This window comes from Hemicordylus capensis, chromosome 1 (assembly GCF_027244095.1).
Source record: "Hemicordylus capensis ecotype Gifberg chromosome 1, rHemCap1.1.pri, whole genome shotgun sequence".
NCBI classification, from domain to species: domain Eukaryota; kingdom Metazoa; phylum Chordata; class Lepidosauria; order Squamata; family Cordylidae; genus Hemicordylus; species Hemicordylus capensis.
The window spans coordinates 245,175,585-245,198,493 of record NC_069657.1 but is presented as its reverse complement, the minus strand read 5'-3'; the positions used below and the strand labels follow the sequence as shown (position 1 = coordinate 245,198,493).

Sequence of the window (22,909 nt, the reverse complement as noted above, 5' to 3'; positions counted from 1 at the left end):
CAGCTGTGTCCGTTTCTTGAGACAAACAACCTCAGAACAGTAGTACATAGGCTTGTAACCTCCAGACCACAATACGCTCTGTATGGAGCTGCCATTGTATGTAGTCTGGAAAATGCTGTTAGTACACAATGTGGCCATCAGGTTGCCCTCTGGGACATCTCAAAGAGACCATATTAATCATATTTTAAATGAAATACACTGGCTACCAATAGGTTTCCAGGCAAAGTACAAAAGTGCTGGTTATAACCTATAAAGGTTATAACCTATATTATCCATAAATACAAAAAATAAAATAAAGCCCTAAACAGCTTAGGCCTTGGGTATTTAAGAGAACGTCTTCTTCACTATAAGACCCATTGCCACTGAGATCATCTGCAGAGGTCCGTCTGCAGCTGCCACCAGCTCATCTGGTGGCTACACTGGACTGGGCCTTCTCTGTTGCTGCCCCAAGACTCTGGAATGGACTCCTTGCTGACCCTCCCCATCTCTGACAACTTTTTAAAAGTCCCTAAAGACACATTTATTCAACCCAAGCTTTTTAACCAGACTTGTGGTTTGAGATTGCTTTAAGGTTTCAATTTCTGTTTTAATTAGTTTTTTATGTTGGGTATGTATTTTTCATTGGACACTTCTGTTCTAGAGGTTTGTGAGGCAAAGAGACGTTCTGCAAACCTCTCCCCTCAGCTCAGCGTCAGAGAGTGATGCCACTAGTGGCAGCACCAGGAAAAAAAAATTGAGGAGGCAGCCTGGGGCAAAGTGCATTTATGGGTGACTGAGCTGTGTCCTACACATTAGATTTCTGAAACAGAAATTGGGGTGGGGGGGGGGAGAAGTGGGGGAAAGCCACTTTTCAGGGTAGCAGCTTCAGGGGGGGGGGCATCCCCTTCTGGAGCCACCCATAAAAGCCACCACATCCCCCCCCCCATTCAGAGTTCTATCTGAGCACAGCAACAAAAGTGAAAATCTTTTGTCTTATTCCTTTACTTGAGCTTCACTGCAACAAGGAAACAGGAGGGGGGGAAACAACAGTGGGTTTTAAATGAGAAAAGAGCAAACGGCACAAGTGCAAATGAATCAGGGACACTGTGGTCAGTCTACACATGAAGGCTGGCAGTGCAAATTCCATAAAGCCCAGGAAAATTCCTACAAATAAGAGTCTGGGGGGAAACCCACAGCAGAACTACTCAGAAAATGCCGGAATGTAACAGCTACCAATTGATGTTGTGTGACCTTTCTTCAAAAGCGGACAAAGGGTATCAATTCTGGACTACACAGCTAGTGTGGAGCTGGCCCCTGTGCCTCCCTTCCCCTTTCTTGGCCCAAGGCTTTCCCCCCTCACAGGGATGTTGCTTCTTCAGCACAATTAGAACCTTTCTTGGGATTCTCCCTGCTGTATGTGCCTTTCAAGTAAGCTGTAGAGCTGGCTGACTGTTGTAATGGGTTGTCCACCCTTCCTTCCTTACCCGTCATGTGTCAAAAGGGTGGTCATTTGCACTGTGTGCGTGTGTGAGGCAGTAGGATCCAGACCTCTGTCTGCAGAGCTACTGGGAGTATGTCAATTACCAGGCTTGTGTTGGGTGCATCATGGTGGTCAACTACAAGTGGGTGCATCATGGTGGTCAAGAGTGCTGTGCTGACCTTGTAACTGGCAGGTTGCATCTTGTGAGGGGGAAGGATGATGCCACGGAGGTGTTCTGCCATTGTCATGTGTGAATTGGCTCTTTTCATGGCTGATTTGGATTCATCGCCATCGCATTACACTGCAATTGGTGTGTCTCATTTTGACAGGGTTACAACATTGGTAGCTCAACGCGTTATCATATTCCTTTCAGTTTTTCTGCTGGGAATGTACAGAATCTTGACCACACCATGCCAGTGTTAGCAGTCACCAGCATACCATAAAACCTCACACAACCCAACTGGGCTTTAGACAACAGTGGATTTCTGTGTGCTCTTAAAAGTCAATTTTCCCTCTGCTTCAATCATATCTATGCCAAGTATTGTAATTACCGTACTTGGCATAGATACGACTGAACCAGAATTTCTCTTGACAGTAACTTAATGAAGATTTAAGATCATCCTATCTATACATAGATGAAGAACAATGTTTATGCTAACAACATTCTTACCTGTGCAAAGTACAGTTTTAACTTCTTCCCTCGGAACTGTGTTTCATGAAGTTCTATTCTGGCACGAGCAGCTGATTTGGGATTGCTAAAGTTTATCCGCACACGCCGAAAACTCTTAAACAGCTGAAATGTCACACAGTCATCATAAGCACGGAACAAGCCCTCAAATTTCTCCTGCAAACGTAAAAAGATTCTAGTCAGATTAAAAGCCCATTTTGTTGGTGTGTTGTCCTGTACATTCCTGATAAACATTGACCATTCCATCTACATAAATATTATATACCTGATCATTGGTCTCTGTATTTGTTGAAGGTGGGTAACGTGAGAGTTAGGCTCATTACCCGTTTCCTTTACATTATGGACTGCAAATACTAAGAGCAATAAAAATCATTCTCTAGAGTGAGCAATGAATTTGTAAAGGGCTTCTAATAAACTATTTAGCTATTTTTACAAGCCATTTATCACGAATGACAAATCATTCCTCAGCACAAGATTTACTGAAATAAGAACAGTAGATTTCCCACTCACCCCTCCCCCGTATTTTGCATTCAAGGAACAAACTGTCTCAATTGTTTTCATACAGTTAATAAGAACAAGGCAACTGAGAACTGCAACTAGGTCTCACAAAGTCACAGATCCAGGAAGAATCAAGACTTCCATAAGGAAAAAGAGGACAGATCTCCTGTACCTTTAAGAGATGCAAAGAAGAGGGAATTTCAGCAAGGATAACTTTTCTTTCCCTTGCATGTAGGGTTGCCATATTCTGGCTTTCCAAATGTGGGTGCCTAATTTGCATATTATGTAAATTGGCTTGAAAATAATTTTTGAGCACAATAGAGACTGCACGTTTTGCTCCATAACTCCGCTTCTACAAGGGCTAGAGTTTAGCTTTAAAAAAGAAATAAATCTGAAATCTGGGTGAATCTGGGTGGGCTAAGCAATATAGGTGAGATGCTTAATATCCAGATGAAACCCAAAGTTGGGGGGGGGCATGGCAACTTTACGCATGACAAACTGCACCTGCTGAAATCCCCTCTTCTGTGCATCTCTTAAAGGTACAGGAGACCTGTCCTCTTTTCCACAAGGTAGCCTTAGGAAGGATATAGACCTCAGCGAGGTCCAATGGGGAAAGGAACAGGACCTCAGCTAGCCCCGGGCAGGAACTCACAAGAGCTGCATGCATTAGCAACATAGGAGAAAAGTAGCTCCAGCAACTGCTTGGAACCAACTGCTGGTTTTTAGGGTGGCTGCCCAGGCAAAGAGAACTGGCAGCATCCCTTCCCAGGGGAAGAGTCCAGTTTATATATTGTTCTTGGTGTGTTGTGCTTAACTGCGGAATTGGTCAGTATTCTATGCTACACTGTGGGTGGAGGGGGCACAGTGAGAGGCAAGGCAATTTCCTTGGGCTCTCAAATGAATTCAATGGGTGTACATTTACTTAGAACAGCTCTTTTGTTGCCTTAATTTTACACTAGTGAGGGGGAGACTTTGTCCTCTGCAAGGATAGGAACGGGCCTAAACTAGTCACTCTTCCTATGTCCATGTTCCTGAAACCACCCATCTTCTCCCCCTCACACAGGCACAGCAATATAGGGCTAACAGTTTCAAGTTACCCCACTGCGAGTTTTCCCCTCTTTTGAGTGGGGGGCAGTTGAAGGGGAGAGTAATATCTCCAATGCTGATAACTGGTAGGGCTTTTTGTGTTAATTAAATTGTTATGTGATTCTTGTATGCCTGCCTAGAGGGGTGACAGACCACAAACGACTGGGCTGAATAAGCCTGTTCAGAGTTTTGTATTGCAGCTGCAACAGGCTTTACATGGGAAGTGCTTCCAGATCCCAATAGGGGTCCCTATGGTACAAACAGATCAAGAGATTAGGATATTGATTAGATCAGATCAATTGAATTTTCCATATCTTCTTCTGCAGCCTGTCTCCCCAGAGGTCATTGTTTGGCACCCTACATGGCAAAAAAGAATGAAATATATTGATATGAGAACAAATATTCAGGATTAAATTGGGAATAATTGTTGTATTTCAAAATAAGAACAAAGCAAGCCTGCAACAACTGTTTTTCCACTACACTACAGGGGCAAGCTGCATGCTTTCCCCATTAATGCACAACAGAGATATCAGAGATATTACATTAGATGGCAGGCTTACAGAAGTGCAGGTGGCTCATTTATTTAGATTCTCTACTTTTTAAGCAAAGTGATGTCTGATGTGGGAATGCACAAATCTTAAGCCCCACTCAGATGTTTAATAACAAATCCTATTCAAAGCTACACCCCTCAAAGTGGACAAGAAGTTCTGCCCTGGAGCTGCCACTCACCCCCTCCTGCTTGCCCGCTCACAGTTAAGGTGCCATTGGTGTGAAAAGGGAACTGCCATAACCATGATGGCAGATGCTTCCGTGATCACCTTGGGTGATCCAGGCTAGCTGCCGATCACAGAAGCACCAGCCATCACAGTAAAAGCCAAGGGCTATTAATTTAAGGGGGGTGGGGTGGGGGTGATGGGGATCAGAATGAAATTTCAGCTTCTCTAAGGTATTGCCAGAAATCCATACTACATCTCAGTGTTTCTGGGCAGACGTACTGGAAGATTATAATTGGGTCATTATGGCTTGATACAGCTTTTCTTTAAGCAGGGACTGGGACATGTGGAAAATAATATCCTCAGTTTTGCTTCTCCCTGAGGTTCCAGTGCCAGATGTGGTGATCACATTCAAAGTTCCCTTCCTCTAGAGCAGGCCTGCTCAACTTCGGCCCTCCTGCAGATGTTGGCCTACAACTCCCATAATCCCTGGCTATTGGCCCCTGTGGCTGGGGCTTATGGGAGTTGTAGTCCAAAAACAGCTGGGGGGCCTAAGTTGAGCAGGCCTGCTCTAGAACAGGGGTGTCAAACTGAGGCCCTCCAGATGTTGTTGGCCTACAACTCCCATCATTCCTGGCTACTGGCCATAGTGACTGGGGATGATGGGAGTTGTAGGCCAACAACAGCCTGTGGGCCACAGTTTGACACCCCTGCTCTAGAGAGAAGTCAGAAAGAAAGGATTTAAACTATTGTGTAAGGAATTCAATCCTATCACTTTTTCCTGCTGATTCTACAATCCTGACTATTCGAAAGTTCAGCTTTTGATTGTAGTTCTATGCCTTCCATTTTAAGGTGAAGATCTCTTGTAGTCCTTGTCAGTGTATCTAACTTAGTATGGTGCTAAGATAAATGCTTCAGATAAACCAGAAGGGGACAAAGTTGAACCAGGTAAAGAGCAAACAGAAGAATGTGCTAGCTGATCAAAGAGATCAAATGGTCATAAGAAAGACTGCACGCCTAGTAAGAGATTCAGCATATAGGTGCTTATATGCCAATGCCAGAAGCCTCCAAGACAAGATGGGTGAGCTGAAGTGCTTGGTTGCTAATGAAAACATAGATATACTGGGTGAAATTGAAACATGGTGGAACAGTGTATTCTTGGATATAAACTCTATAGAAAGGACAGGAAGGGGCAAACTGGGGGTGGAGTAGGACTGTATGTTAAAGAAGGGATAGACTCTAACAAGATAGAAAACCTAGGTGGACTGGAGTCCTCCACAGAAACCCTGTGGGTGACAATACAAGGCTGGAAAGGAAATGTGCTACTAGAGATGTGCTATCGCCTTTCTGATCAAAACGATGACAGTGATTGGGAGTTGTAGAAGGAAACCAGGGAGATGTCAAAGAGAGACAGAGCTGTAATAATGGACAACTTCAGTTGCCCACACATAGACTGGGTAAATTCACATTCAAGTAATGACAAAGAGGCCAACTTTCTAGATATGCTGAATGATTGTGCCGTAGAAGAGTTGGACATGAAACCAACCAGAGAAAAGGTAATCTTGGACTTAATCCTGAGTGGTGCACAGGACCTGGTGCAGGTTGTCAGTGTCTTGGAACCTTGAACCATAGTGTAATCCAATTCAGTTTATATGTGAGTAGAGATTCACTAAGGAGGTCTAACACAGACACTTTGAACTTCAGGAAACTTCTCTAAAATGAGGAGTTTGGTGAAAAGAAAACTGAAAGGGAAAATCAATAGTGTCACTTCACCCCAGAATGAGTGGAGTTTATTTAAAATCACAATAATAGAAGCCCAGTTAGGTGTACCAAAAAGAAGGAAAGGTACCACCAAGTCCAGAAGGATGCCAGCATGGCTAACAAATAAAGTCAAAGAAGCTATAAGGCGGAAGACATCCTTCAGAAACTGGAAGGTCTGCCCAAATGAAGAGAACAGAAAGGAACACAAACTCTGGCAAAAGAAATGCAAGGAGACAATAAAGGTGGTGAAAAGAGAGTTTGAGGAACATTTAACTAAAAGCATCATGGGGAACAACAAAAATGTCTTTAAATACATCAGAAAGAGGAAATCTGCCAGGGAGATGGTGGTCTTTGTTAGATGATGGAAGGGATTATTAAGGGGGCTATGGAAATTCAAACAAGCTAAATAAGTTATTTGCAATCATTATGGGTGACAACTCGAGGACTGAAGAGAAATCTGTCACTAGGGATGTGCTATCGCCCTGCAGATCAAAACGCTGAGAGGAACCTGGAGTTGGAGTAGCAAATCGGAGAGGCATCAAAGAGAGACAGAGCTGTAATAATGGGGGACTTAAATTACCTTCACATAGACTAGGCAAATTCATGTGCAGGTATTGACAAAGAGGACTAATTTCTGGACATGCTAAATGACTGCACCTTAGAACAGTTGGTCACAGAACCAACCAGAGAGAAGGTGATCTTGGGGTTGTGGTGGACAGCTCATTAAAAGTGTCGACAAAAAGTGCAGCAGCTGTGAAAAAGGCTAATTCCATGCTAGAAATCATTAGGAAGAGGACTGAAAACAAAAATGCTAATATTATAATGCCCTTATACAAATCTATGGCCCACCTTAAGTGGCACAGCGGGGAAATGCTTGACTAACAAGTGGAAGGTTGCTGGTTCATATCCCCGCTGGTACTATATCGAGCAGCAGTGATATAGGAAGATGCTGAAAGGCATCATCTCATACTGTGCGGGAAGTGGCAATGGTAAACCCCTCCTGTATTCTACCAAAGAAAAACACGGGGCTCCAGAAGTCGAAACCGACTTGACAACACACTTTACCTTTTATACAAATCTATAGTGCATACAGCTAAACCCTGTTATCCACAGGGGTTCCGTTCTGCGGGAGAACAGTGGATAATAGAACCACAGACTGAAGTCAATGGGATTTGGGGGAATAGGTTCCTGAAGGCTGGCAAAAATGGGCAAAACACACAAACAACTGGGGTGGAGACCATGAAAAGGCAGCAAATAAAGTACCCTATCGTGCTCTGTGGGTGTCCAGCTGTCCAGGAATCCCCCCCCCCCGCCTTGCAGGCCCAATTTCCCTGTTTTTCTAGATGCAGGGAAGAGAGAGGGCATGTCCTCACCTCTTGCCTGTGGGCTTCTCAAGGGCATCTGGTGGGCCACTATGTGTAATAGGATGATGGACTGGATGGGCCTAGGGCTTGATGCAGCCGGGCTGTTTTTATGTTCTGAACCTCCAACATTTGCTGCTCCAAAGCTTTAAGAGTCACCAACCATCCCATTGTGAGATACTTTCTTTCTTTAAGTTGCTTTGATTGATTTGCCACTGTGAGTGTTGTATCTTAAAATCCAAGGGAACTGCCTTCTTCCTCCAGTAGCTGCAGCAGTCAATGTATCATGCATTCCACACTATAAATTGTGCTTGTGCTGCAGTGTTTGGGATAGATCCTCTCAGATGGTAACAAGTAGAGCCTGATCACCATTATTTTAATTGTGGCGGAGGCTGGTTTTTTAGTTAGTGTGCTGGGGAGTACTCTGACTGTGCAGCCATCTAAGATAGATAACAATATCTTTTTGGTCTATTTTTATATTTCACTGTCTGCACATTACTGAGTGTATTATCACTGATGTTTATTTTCTTAAAGGTTACTTCCAAATAAAGAGGCTGCCTCGGTTTTTATAGATTATTCAAATTCTGGCAAGTCACCCTGCCTATGTAGACCTTCAGTTACAAGGAATACAAAAGGCCTGTGCTTTCTTTGACACTCAACTTGTGTTCACACATACACACATCACAAAATAAATCTCTAAACTAAGAATTCTATGTTAGAAAAAGGAATTGAAACTATGTCTCCAGATGCTGCCATCAAATCGACAAAAGCTAATATTATTATGTTCTTCCATCTGAGCTATTCAGAAATAACCACTTCACTTTTGTACCATTCAGCTCTAAAAATCAGAATAACCTATTTTAAAAGAAAAGAATATATCTGAACTTCTTCCTTATTTTGTTTAACTAGAGGGAAAGTCCTCCCATTCCCAGGATGTGGTTAGGCTGGATCAGTTTCAGTCTGTGACTCCTGAGGATGTGGACGACTGCTTGGAATAGTGTGGCCTACCACCTGTTCTCTTGGCCCTTGTCCGACATGGCTTACGCTATCTAGCAGGAGGATTGTTGTAGAAGGCCTAGTAGATATCATAAATGCTTCTCTGAGGGAGGACAAGATGCCATCCTGTCTTAAGGAGGCAATCATTAGACCTCTTCTGAAGAAGCCTACATTGAATCCCTCAGAGCTATGCAACAATAGGCTTGTCTCCAACCTTCCAGGGCTGGGCAAAATAATTGAGAGGGTGGTGGCTGCCCAGCTCAAGGCAGTCTTGGAAGAAACTGATTATCTAGACTAGGGCTGCTCAACTATAGCCCTCCTGCAGATGTTGACCAACAACACCCATAATTCCAGGCTATTGGCCACTGTGGCTGGGGATTATGGGTGCTGTAGTCCAAAAACAGCTGGGGAGCCCAGGTTGAGCAGGCCCAATCTAGACCCATTTCAAACTGGCTTTCAGGCGGGCTATGGGGTGGAAACTGCCTTGGTTGGCCTGATGGATGATCTCCAATTAGGAACTGACAGATAGAGACTCTGTTGGTCCTTTTGGATCTCTTGGAGGCTTTTGATATTATCACAATCTCTTGATAGTATCTCTTGGAGGCTTTTTGATGCTGGTGTTGGGAGGCACTGCTTTGCAGTGGTGATTCCATCTGGAATCTCAGGCAGATTCCAGATGGTGTCATTTGGAGACTGTTGCACTTCAAAATCTGAATTTTGATATGGTGTCCCTCAAGAGACCATATGGTCTCCAATGCTGTTTAACTACATGAAACCACTGGAAGAGAAAATCAAGAGATTTGGTGCAGAGTGTTATCAGTATGCTGATTACACCCAAATCTTTTTCTCCATCTCAACATCATCAGGAGAAGGCATAACCTCCCTAAATGCCTGCCTGGAGTCGGTGATGGGCTGAATGAGGGATAACAAACTGAGGCTGAATCCAGATAATATGGAGGTACTTATTGTGTGGGGTTGTAACTTGGGAGATGATTTTGATCTGCTGGTTCTGGATGGGGTCACATTTCCCTAGAAGGAACAGGTAGTCTGGGGGGTGCTTTTGGATCCAAACCTCTCCCTGGTGTCCCAGGTTGAGGCTGTGACCAGAGGTACATTTTATCAGCTTTGGCTGATACGCCGGTGGTGTCCATTTGAGATAAATCACCTCAAAACAGTGATTCATCTGCTGGTAACCACCAAACCTGACTACTGAAAGGCGCTCTATGTGGGGCTGCCTTTGCACATAGTCCAGAAACTGCAGTTGGTACAGAATGTGGCAGCCAGGTTGGTCTCGGGGTCATCTCAAAGTAAATATATTACCCTACACTAAAAGAGCTACATTCGTTTCCAGGCAAAATACAAGGTGCTGGTTATAACCTATAAAGCCGTAAACAGCTTAGGCCCTGGACATTTAAGAGAACGTTGTCTTTGTCATTGAGATCATCTGGAGAGGTTTGTCTGCAGTTGCCACCGGCTTGACTGGTGGCTACTCAGGGATGGGCCTTCCCTGTTGCTGCCCCAAGGCTTTGGAATGCACTCTCTGTTGAAATAAGAACCTCACCATCTCTGACAACTTTTTAATAAGCAGTTAAGACACATTTGTTCAACCAGAGCAGCTCCATCCCCTAAGGAGAATATCTTACATTCTCACATGTAGTCTTCCATTCAGATGCAACCAGGGCAGACCCTGCTTAACAAAGAGGACAATTCATGCTTGCTACCATAAGACCAGCTGTTCTCCTCAGTCACAGAGTTTTCAATACTGTGTTAAATTTTAAATTCTTTTAACGTTTTAATTTTGTTTTTAATTTGTACTGTTGTATTGTGAACCCCCCAGAGACATAGATTTGGGGCAGTATATAAATATGTTAAATAAATAAAATTAACTCTTTGTTGTATAGAGTAGCTGCTTATGGGCAGCTTCACACAACTGCCAATGGGCTTGTAAGTTGGCTCCTGGCAGGCAAGACATCTGAACCTCCTCAAGCCCTGTTTCTGAGATTCTCCGCCTATCATTCTCCAGACATCCATCCCCAAGATCTGGAAGTCAGCCTGAGAATGTTGGGCAGAGAGCACAGCAATTGGACGAGCGGGTTCAGATGTCATACTCACTAGAAGTGCATAGTCCCAGTCACCGACATTTCAGCTTCATGACTTACAGACAACAAGACTTACAGACTTATTGAGAGTCATGTGAAGATGCCATATATACGTATATACTTTGAATGTACCATTCACACCACTGTTCCCTCTAAGGCGTGCACAAGCTCACACATTTTCTGAGTTAATTCTAGATCCCACTCAGGTTGAATCAGGAAGGCCCCACTTTGAATGCATATGTGCACACACTGCCTTGATACTCCCTCCCAGAACAAAACTCATTCCGCACACAGATGGAAAAAAATTAAAGAAAACACTGATTCACACCCTTAACCACAAAAGCCATCTTTCTCTACTGATGGATTTCTATGGATACTCCTAACTGGATTCTAATTCAGGGGGCTGCAAGCAGGATGGAATCCTTTGGCAAACACAAAGTATTTTGTTTAGTGCAGATACTCACTGAACAATGCATTACGTGTAAATATGATGCTGTTTCAGCTAAGTTTTATTCATTTTCAGCTGATAACAGTACAGTCCACAGCAAAGAACATTAATCATCAGCCAAAGTTAATAGCTCTCAGCTGCATCTTAAGCCGTCAAATTCCTTCCAGATAGTCATTAATCACCAGGAAATGCCTTGTGCATTCAGCATTACCTCTTCAATTGTTACTAGTGTTGACTTTTAATTTAAACACCGAGTTAGATAACAGGATTTCAGGTTTATTTTAGAATTAACAATTCCATAGTTAACCCCTGCTAACTGGGCAAAGAGGCAACTTTTACCTTGGGGATTCTCTTTATTTAGCAAGGGGAGAGCAACTGGCCCTATCCACCCCCAGGACAGTACCTCCAATGACTGTTGCTGGTGTCTATCTTGTGTTTCTTTTTAGAATGTGAGCCCTTTGAGGACAGGGAGCCATCTTATTTGTTTGTTATTTCTCCGTATAAACCGCCCTGAGCCATTTTTGGAAGTGCAGTATAGAAATCAAATGAATGAATGAATGAATAAAATAGTTATGTGCAACATGTGCCTGTATAGGGATAAATTACACCTATTTGCCCCTCTGAAACATTCTCTCACAATGGGATAAACAACAACACTTCTTTGTTTTTGCCTAGATAAAGCATAAGTTTATACCCTGCACAGTTTGTTTGTTTTTAAGGTTGTGTGCTTATTTTTTAAAAAAGGGGAGGATACAGATTACAAACTAATAGAGACAATGGCTGACATCTTGACTAATGAAGCACATGTGGGGACGCCAGAGGAGCCCTTGAACAATTCCCCCAGTACTCTTGTGCTCACGTTGCTGCACAAGAGCACTCATACTGCTGAGTGCTGCCCATGCTCTAGAAGCATTCTATAAGAGCAACATGTTGCTGAGTGTCAGCAATGTGTTTCCACTCTTCCAGAGCGTGGGCAGCGTTTGGAAGTATTACAACATTTACACAACAGTGTGAGGGCAAGAGGACCAAGTGAGTGACACAAGGGCTGCTCCTACATCCCACCCCTACAGACCCTACTAAGGTGCAGACTTCTTTAGTCAAGATATCAGTCAGTGGCTCTAATCCAGATAGCCCCTTCAAGTGCATACAAAGGATATGGCATAGCATAGTCTTATTTTGGTCTTTGACCAGCGTGGTGTAGTGGTTAGAGTGCTGGACTAGGACCGGGAGACCCAAGTTCAAATCCCCATTCAGCCATTCTACTAGCTGGGTGACTCTGGGCCAGTCACTTCTCTCTCAGCCTAACCTACTTCACAGGGTTGTTGTGAAAGAGAAACTCAAGTATGTAGTACACCGCTCTAGGCTCCTTGGAGGAAGAGTGGGATATAAATATAAAATAAACAAACAAACACAACAAAAACAACAACAAAAAACATTTAAGTCAATCTACTCCTACAAAGTAATAAAGGATCTCTATAAAATCACCTAAAAACATCATACAGCGAGTAGAAGAAGCTAAAAGTTAAGACTATGAACATAAAACTATATACAAAAATTAATCAACACTGGTATCAGAATGACACTGAGTATAAAGGGGGCAAGACAGCAAAATTGTGTGCCTGATACAGAATGGTGTTAAATCTCGTTCCCTATTGTATTCTGTACTATGTATGGCATCAGTACATCCAACAAGTGGACGCAACAGACAATCAGGCGTAACAAGGGTTATGGCAACTGCTCACAAACACTTTGGTTGTCACAGGAGTTCTTACACCTTCAATGACTCCATAGGTTTCTGCAGGTGCTTTTCTCACCCCCATATGAGAAAAACCTAGCAAAATCTACTCAAGTACTTGTCATCTTAGCAAAGGGTTGCCAGGTTTTCCTCCACCCTCCATGGCAGCTTTTCATAGCAAGTTCTTGGGCAACTTGTTGAGGGGTTGCAGAAAGAATAGCAGCTTCTTGAAAGAAAAAGCCCTGAGATCTTGTAATATAGTTCTCTGGACTGGGGCCATTTTGTATACCCAGATAACAATTCTATAACTGCTTCCTGATGTCAAAGTTCCTGATAGCTCTGCTATGGTTTTTTGATTCTCATTTCTCATGTTACATTTTATATAAGAGCAGCTCTGCTGGATCAGACCAAAGGCCTATCTAGTCCAGCATCCACTTTCTCACAATGGCCAACCACATGCCTGTGGGAAGCCAGACGCGTATCCAGGGTAGGGCAGGCAGGGCACATGCCCAAGGCGCCACTTGATGGGGGGCGCAAAACTGCTACGCCCACCACCACCACCACCACCACAAAATTAAATGTAGTCAGAAGCCTCAAGCCACAAGCAGGCACCACTGGGCAGGCCCACTGCTCATCACTGGCGCTGCCATGCCCGGCGTCTCCTGGCGGTGCCGGCACCCACCCCACCGCACCACCACCCCCATTCGTGCAGGCGCAGTGCTGAGCGCACTCCACTTGCATCCTGAGTCTGGCCGGGCAGCAGTGGGCAGCCTCCGAGCTGATTGGGCCACCACGCTGGCCAGACGAGTATAAGCCAGTTCAATTTCAGTGAGCATGCACCCTGCATGACCATCGACCGACCACGTGGGTTGAGAGGTAGCAGCAATGGCATTTGCGTGCTGTTCATTGTCAGGTGCTGCTGCCATCTGTTTTGCCCACCACAGGCCACCAAGACCAGCCACTCTCCACTGCCAGCAAGCTGCATTCTCTCTGCTGCACACACACACTCCAGACCAGTCCCATTCAATCCGAAGAAGTAAACTATGCTCAAAAACTAATCTCTCTCGTGTGTCATCATGCACGCCCTACCCTGTAAACATTGCTTAACTAGAGAACACTGCTTCAGTCTGCAACAACTCTCATTCATCATCGGTCAAAGTGTTCCAGAGCTGCAGCACACTAGGGATGCTTACTTGAGAGTAAGCCCTCTGAATTCTATGGGGCTTAATTCCAAGTAGACTTGTATAGTTCAGCTGGTCAGGGGCGAGAGAAGGGTTCTATGATCCACAGGGCGCAGTGAAGTTTGGGGGGAAGTAGGGGTGTGATCCAGAAAAGGACAGTGTGCTTAATCACCTCCCTCTTTGTTTTAAATTGACTTTTTGGACAAAGAAAATGTGCAGAGGGGTTTACTCACATGCAAGCCAGTGGCGGGAGAGGCTGGAATGACCAGGCTCTTGACGGTACCTTTATCCTGAATTCCACGTGTTGCCTAAAACTGTGTGTGTGAGAAAGAGGACTCTGACAAGGCAAAGCTGTGCTTGCACAAACGAGCTGGCGAGAGCCAGGTGGGCTGGCAAGGGGGGGGGACTTTTCAGCCTGCAAGCCCCCACCCCACTACTGGGGGAAGGGGGGTGCATGCTGGGCTGGGGCACATCTGGCGGGCTGTTTGCCTGAGCACATGCACCCTCCTCCTCCTCTTCGCTCAGCCTTCATTGTTGGGCTGGAGCAGAGGTGATGTCCTCTTTCTGGGTGGGACAGAGGTGAGGCGAGGCCGGGCGGGCGTAGCTCCTGGGGGCCGGGGAGCTCCGTCTCTCTCTCCTCCCCTCCTGCTTCGGCTTACCTGCTGGATGAAGGTGGCGGAGCCAACAGACAAAGGAGGCGAGTGGGAGCTGGTGGGCAAAGCGCTGGTGCTGCAAAATCCCAGACTGGGGGGGGGGCAGGAGGAAATCAATGGCTCATAACAGCAACAGCATCTTCTTCCTTCATGATGCCACGCCGCCCCTACTGCACCTGCTGAGCTTCTCCCCTTCCTGCCGTTCTGCCCCCTCCCCTCTCCATCATTCCACGACATAATGGAATCAAATTAAAGCCTCATTTACCAGCTCAGTGTCGCCCAGGAAAAAGGCAAAGGATTACTCTCAGTTATTTCATATAGTCTCTTTTATTGTCTTATTGTAATGAACTATCATTCCTCTACAACATTTTAAAATCAACTCGCAGACCCGGCGCACAGCATTTGCATCACTTCCCTCCCTCCCCAGTCTGTTCCCCATTCCCTCCACCACCACTCTCCTTTTATGTGCTGTTATGTATGTTTAGCTTAAAAACTAGAATTTTTCATCACCACCACCCCTCTTCTTTCTCCCTCCCAAATTAAATAGTTGGTTCCTTTTAATTAAAGTCTGAACTATGCCTGGTTCTAGGGGGCATGTTGGAAATAGACATTGGGGATAAATAACTGTCGTGGGTGGAGGTGGTTTTGGTTTTGGTTTTTTTTTTAAAGTATAACTAAATTGAAATACATTAAATTAAATCTTTTTAAAGATTGAGAGACATGCATAGAGCTTCCTGATAGTCTAGACCAGGGGTCCTCAACCATTGTTCCCCAGACGTTGTTGGACTACAACTCCCATTATCCCCAGACACAATGGCAAAAAACAGCAGATGATGGGAGTTGTCATCGAATAGCAGATTCAGGGGTGGGAAACTGCTTCTGCAGAGCTTACGAAGCAGTGGAAAACTCCCTCCACTCTTTATAGTTCATTTGTACTGGCAAGGCTTTCAACCTGATTTTCTCTTGATTTTTCACCAATGCAAGTGTATATTTGAGGTTTCTATGGGGAAATGCATTACTGTTCAGAAATGAAGGCTGGTTTTAAATGTTTTGGCAGTGTGAAAACTGTTATCAGGAGATATTGCTTCGCCTTAAATTCTGAAGAGCAAGCCTTATTTAAAAGTTGCAAAAGCTTAAGGGTATGTAAATAGGCTGATGTGGATACCAAATTAGCTTCCATGCTGAAAAATAATTTAAAAAAATTTAAAATCATTTAATTATATCAATGTTTTAATGGTTTTTAGATTGTGAGCTGCCCAGGGCTCTTTTTTTGTATGGGTTAGTGCAGAAATGTAAGAAATAAATAACTTCATAAATAATTACTTTATTTTATTTTATTTATTTAATCATTCATTCAATTTCTATACCGCCCTTCCAAAAATGGCTCAGGGTGGTTTAAACAGAGAAATAATAAACAAGTAAGATGCCTCCCTGTCCCCAAAGGGCTCACAATCTAAAAAGAAACATAAGACAAACACATACCATATCCAACAGATTCTGCTGGATTTGGAATGGAAGTGGGGCTTACGCTGCTTGAAAGACCATCACTGACTGTTTGGCTGCTGATAGTTATAATTCTCAGGTAGGCCATAATTTGTTGTTTAAAAGATTAACAAGCTTGACTTGTATTTTTGAGTGGATATTATGGTAAAGTTATCTGAAAGATGGGTCAGATGTTTGGACGGGGGTGGTGGTGCAATTTCAGTGCTTGCCCTAGGCACAATTTTCACTAGATACACCTCTGTGGGAAGCCCACAAGCAGGACAGGAAGGCATGCCCCCTTTCCTGCTGCTGCTCCCCAGCAACTGCTATTCAAAGACATACTATATGGTCGTTTCACACAACCATATGGGGGTGGGGTGTGTGTGTGTGTGTGTGTGTGTGTGTGTGTGTGTGTGTGTGAAGTGCTCCTACCCTAGTAGCAACAGACGATCAGAATTTCTGTTTGGTTCACCGAACCCAACACACACACACACACACACACCTCAGGAAGGACTCAATTGCTGAAATCAGGAGCCAGAAGCATAGAAGGTTCTTTGAGGGCTAAGAAAGCCTTCCCAGCATGCTTTGTGCTGCCAGTAGACTGGCAAGCCTCATTACACCAGCAGCTGTCCTCCAATTGGCCACAACGAGCAGGAGGCAGGCCCAGCCATGATGAAGCATAGCATAGGCAAGCATAGGATCAAACAGTGTGCTTTACAGAGTGGCACATTCATGGATGGCAGCTCCTGCTGCTACAACTCTCTATTGTTTCCAGGCCTGCTAGTTCCCAGTAGCTGCTAAAATTGATCCACACAACCAAAACACAAGGTAGGAGAGCTCTCTTTCCCTCCTACCTGGGTTAAGAGCAGGGTACAAAAGCTGAGCTACCCTGTTTTGAGCAGCCTATGTTGGAGGAGTTTCCATGCATTCACATACCCATGCAAGCCAGAATGCAAGGCCTCCTATCTTGATGTTGATGGTCATGTGAACAGATCTTCTGAAGCTGTTTACATGTGTGTACAAAACTGGGCTAAGAAAGCCTAGCCCGGTTTTGCACACACGTTTGTAACGGTAGCACTGTGGCGGAAAACCCACCTACAGAGCTGCTCTCCTAACCCTGTTTCTGTAATCCTCTGCCAGCCGTGGCTGCTTGTAGCCACGGCTGGCCAACTGAGGGGCTCATGGTTGGCTTCAGAGAGGGGGGATCCCCATAATACACCACACACTCACACAATGCATTATGGGAGCTCTAGGGGTGGGGCAACACGGGGCGATGCATCCAGCAACCTTACCCTCGGAGCTACCGACAGTAGCTGGTAATCATCTGGGCAGGCGATCCACCCATGCAAAGGAAAGAACCGAATTGTCTGCGGGGGGTGGGGTAAGCTTTTTAAGGTTTCCTCCCCTCTAGCCTTTTCTCACTGCCTGTGAGAAAGAGCTCACTGTCTCTTAACCCAGAGATAACATATAGCCATCATTTTAAAGATAAGGGTCATGTTTTGCAAGTCACAAATGTTGAAAAGAAGTAAAACTAAAAACACTCACAACTGGCTTGGAGAGAATCCAGAAATGTAAAATATGTAGGATGAGCAAAAAAAAAATTAATACACCCAAGATGTGGCATACAAACGTAATCATTATTTCAAGTCTGAGAAAAGTTAAGTGAAATTTTTTTAGGTACATGTTTTATTCATCTCAGCTCTCTTCTGAGTAGTGCAAACACTCTAACTATACCACTATCCTAACAAAGTAGTCAAACCAAGCCTTCATAGCACGGCCATCTACTCCAGGGAAGTGTTAGTAATTTCAGTGTTTCTGCCACTGGAGGGATAAATGTGCTTAACCTTGGCTGGATCATTCTTTTTAATTATTATTTCCCCCCAGATTTAAGTTCTTCTCTGAACATCCTGGTCTAATTTGACAGTAATGTTAACTGTTGCATCGGTACCCTTAGTTTTAATCCTTTTATTTATATGGGTCAAAGAATCTGTAAGGTCTTTCAAAGAGTAAAAGAATCGCATATACTCTGATCAAATTCATAAAACACCTTTTGGTATTCAGACTTTGCAACTGGCAGACTAAACTGCCTGTTATTGATCTATAATTTCAGCAAATACAATAGACACAATGACCTCCTACCCTGGACTTGATGACTTTAAAAACTGCCAACTGAAAAACTCCTGAGTAATTTCAGCAAACTGCAGATCACATTATTGTCATTTCATAGCTTTGCCTCTTTAAAATATACTTTCCTACTTAACAAGAGATGGCTATGCAACAACACAAAAATCTGACTGCAATGATTCATCATTTTATTTATTTACTGGATTTATATACCACCTCATCTCTCATCTCCAGGCGGTTTACATCCTAAAACAACATAAGGCAAACCACAAGCTCTCAACTCAATAAAGTCTCCAGCTAAGTGACCATTTAAAGCTCTCAGGTAAATCTCAAGGGTTGATTAAAAAAAACCAAAAAACTGGAAACATCAGTGGTAGCAGCACAGCGTGAAAGGAAACACACATCATCTGCTCGGCAGCTGATAAGCCGACAAAACACACCAGCCAGCATTTCATCACATCAGCATGTATCAGACTGTGACCATTTTGTTTCTGCTACATGCTCTGGACTCTGGAGGCTTCTTTCTCGTTCGGAATGAAGACAAGGCAGATTGTAAACATTTACTATCCTGAGGTTGTAGAAAAGTAATAAATAGACTTTGAGGGTATATCTGGCCATCTCCAGTGCATGAACAATCCCATTCACTTTAATTAGTTCGGTCCAGCATGAATAAGACCACCTAATGGTGCAGCGGGGAAATGACTTGACTAGGAAGCCAGAGGCTGATCGTTTTCCCAGACTATGGGAAACACCTATATCGGGCAGCAGCAATATAGGCAGATGCTGAAGGGCATCATCTCATACTGCACGGGAGATGGCAATGGTAAACCACTCCTGTATTCTACCAAAGACAACCACAGGGCTCTGTGGTTGCACTTTATATACAAGTTTAACTACTTCATTGCATTTTTGGTACTTCAGAGTTCTGAACACATGAAGCTGCCTTATACAGGAGCCTAGCATTGGCCTATCCAGCCCAGCACTGTCTCGTGACTGGCAGTAGTTCTCTACAGTCTCAAAGAGAGGAGAGGTTGCCTTTCTCATCTTTACACTTGTGACTTGAATGTGGCGTGGTGTGCTGGACTAGGACCGGGGAGACCTGAGTTCAAATCCCCATTCAGCCATGATACTAGCCAGTCACTTCTCTCTCAGCCTAACCTACTTCACAGGGTGGTTGTGAGGAGAAACCTAAGTATGTAGTACACCGCTCTGGGCTCCTTGGAGGAAGAGCAGGATATAAAATGTAAAATAATAATAATAAATAATAATAAAATTTGTGCAGCAGCAGTCAAGATTAGATCTAAATTGTCTGAGTAAATGGTATTAGATCGATTTGGTTTTTTCTCCCTTTTGTATTCTGTCAAACAAGTTGCATTGTTTTGTTTCTGTTATGGGTCACTAACTGTAATAAAGATTCATTCATTCACTTGTGACTTGAAAGAAGCTTAAAGATGGCAAGGAAGCTACAATAACCTCCATTAGTTACCCTTTGGTTGTAAAGCAGGCTACAAGAGCATAGATGTGAAATAGCCACTTGGAGGAGATTGGATCATTTTGGTTCCATCGCAGGAGAGGAGGAAAGAAGGCTAAAGGGCTGAAGAAGCATTAGCAACTTAAGAGGGCCACCAAGCTGCTTTTCAATGGTCAGTCTAAATTTTTTTTGTGGAGCGGCAGAACTACTCACTCTCTTCCTTCTAAAAAGTACTATCAATTGAAAGCAAAATGAAGTGTTCACATTTATGCTAATTATATGCAAGTGAGCAATTGTATTTTCCTTTTGAAAAAGTGACAGTCATTTTAAAAGACATATTTTTAGAATGAGCAGGAATTTGTAAATGGCTTGTTTGGATGAATGAACTACATGAATCAGAGCTGCAACAAAAATGTTTGCTGATGAACCTTTCCAGAAGGGCCTCCGAATGTTCACTGAATAACCTTTTAACTGAACTTTCCCCGCTGCTTTTAACAGCTGTTTGAAACAGTTGTTCCCTGTCTCAACAGCTGCTTCAGTGCTATTTCCCTTTACCACAGTTCCTTCCTTCCTTGAGTGGTCCCAGCCAATTAGAGTTCATGTACCACAACATCACCATGTTTTGCAGCCAATCAGGCTACATGACCGTTCCAGAATGCCAATTCAGAGCAAGTGCAATGTTTCTTATCCTCGCTCACTTCACCCCTACTTACAGCTCTTCCCTTGAACAATTACTAACAAGGGACATTTTAATTCATTCATTCATTCATTCATTCATTCATTCATTCATTCAATTTCTATACCGCCCTTCCAAAAATGGCTCAGGGCGGTTTACAGAGTAATAATAAATAAATAAGATGGATCCCTGTCCCCAAAGGGCTCATGATCTAAAAAGAAACATAAGATAGACACCAGCAAGAATCACTGGAGGTACTGTGCTGGGGGTGGATAGGGCCCCCAGCTGACAGAACCTTTGGCAAAAGTGGCCTCTCGAGCCCAACCCTAGCATTAATGGATAATGATGATGTCAGTTTATATCGTGCCATCTGTGTGTATGGCTCTTCACATAGAGTGAGAAGACTGGGTGTGTGTGTGCGTGCAAGAGATCTACTTTTTAAATAAAGGGTAGTATTAGACAGGTACAGGAGTGCCTGTTTAAAACCATGATTCAGAGGTGAACCTAGGTAATTTTGGAGCCTGGATCTACACTAAAGGCCTTTGGAGGGGCTCCTGCCTGCTGGAGGCCCCACTCCACCACTGCAAGTTAAGCATCGTCCCCCTACACACACTCACCATGACACACGTGTGTCCCCACTCCCCGCTCCGTCTCTAAAGCACCTGGCACAAGTCACAATCACACCCGGTCACCTGGTGCAATGCAGGCTAGCAGCGACCACACCAGCTGGGACAGACTAAAGAGGATTTGGGGGCTCCCAGGGGGAGTGGAGGCCCTGGACTTTGGCCTCAAAGTCCAGGGATAACAGCACCACTGCCATGAGGATGTATTTGTTACATTTGTACAGTCTCTCTTTCAGGAGCTCAGAGTAGTAGTTTATCCTCTGAACAATGCTTTTTTTGTGGCAAGCAAACAGGGCAATGGCAACATGCTTGGAAACTGTGAGGTCACAACAAATGAATTCATCCGACAGTAAAAACAACAGAGCTCTGAAATGGACTGACAGGGTTAGAGGGGACAGGTCATTGAAGGGCATTTTGAGAACACTGCTGAAATTCTCTCAAATGCAGAAAGCATTTTAGTCCATTCTGGCTGAATAGTGCTCAACATGCATTTTATGTTTGGTTTTCACTAATGCAATGTGACAAAGAGAAGCGTGATTTTGTCTGCTCAAGAGCTTAATGAAGTATTTGATTTTTCCAGAGAGGCTAAAGAAAATGTCAGGCTCAGAGGATGGGGCTGGCTTTGCCTTTTCTGCTTTCAACCCTCTCACATCCTAGCTAACCTCACAAATGACACACCTGCCACCTCGCAGCTTCACTATCTGGAAACCAGAAGGTTCCTTCAAAGATGAACTAAACTCTTGCTCTAGCAGAGTCAAGGAGGCAACGTAATAAGAGTTCAGAGTCTCTCTCAACCCATGACTGAAGTGAAAGAAGAGGGACGAAGCACTCCCACAGACCCTGACAAGATATATTTGCTTATACAAACTGAGAAATTGGAGACAACTCAAGTGCAAAACTCTTAGACCACAAGTACTACAGAGTGTAACAACTTATATGGAAATACTCAGCTGAATGGGAAAGCGACATTTGGGCTGATAGATTTGAAATACAAATTGACTGGTCTACACGATAAAACTTTGAGTCTCACAGATTTGCCTTTCTAGAGACTCAAGGTAACCCTACCAGACAGTTGAACACATTGTATATACCCACAAATCACCTGCCTGCTGTGCCTGGCTATATTAGGATACTCTTTGATATTATAATAACAGGTTAAAAAGACACTGAAGCTATTCAGATGAGTAGAAAACAGGGTTACCCCCTGAAAGCAGATAGAACCCTATTTTTACCTCATAGCAAACAGACGGGCACATGCTGCAGACCCAGCACAGAGTGTGAGCGACACACGATTAACTTTTTCAGGTTTGCCAGCCCCAGGTAGCATTGTTGGTCCTCCAGCCACGCCCATGACAAGAGCAGTTCCCTGAGTGGATGGGGCAAGCACGTGACCCAAGGAGACCACTCAGAGGGCTCCAAGCTGCAGTCCTGCTCTGCTGCTCCCTGATTGGTAGCCTCAGGTAACCCTTTCCTGGCAACTGCAGCACTGTCAAAGGCACTGAACTCCGTCCCCATGCCCCAAACACCCTGCTCACAACAAGGCAGGAGAGAGAAGAGAGCCGCTGCAGCTGCTGCTGCCAGCAGAGGAAAAGCCCACATGAACACACACAAACCCCAACACACACACCCCAGATCCAGGAGGGACACAGCAGATGCCCCCTAGAGCAGCTGCCAGATGCCCCACAACTAGCCCAGGCACTAAGCTGGTGGCAAGGGCAATGAGATGTGTCTCCGACCACCCCTGTCCAGTTGCCCCCCCTGATCACAGTGGACGGGTAGACAAGCAGGCAATGGGGAGTGTGCACCTGCCCCCTTGCCACATGTGCCACCACCCCCTTCACTCTTGCAGTGGCAG

At 44.3% G+C, this 22,909-nt stretch overlaps 1 protein-coding gene across 3 annotated transcripts in view; it reads right to left on the bottom strand.

Annotated features, from left to right (window-relative positions):
- The window catches only part of RCAN2 (regulator of calcineurin 2), a 95,524-nt gene that overhangs the window by 28,202 nt on the left and 44,413 nt on the right, over positions 1-22,909 (bottom strand). For all 3 annotated transcript variants that reach the window (XR_008313186.1, XM_053284082.1, XM_053284083.1), the window contains one exon: positions 2,130-2,303. Coding sequence is in view for 2 of the 3 variants with exons in the window: in XM_053284082.1 (XP_053140057.1) it covers positions 2,130-2,303 (174 nt within the window). In the remaining variant the exon portion in view is untranslated. The remainder of the gene's footprint in view (positions 1-2,129; positions 2,304-22,909) is intronic.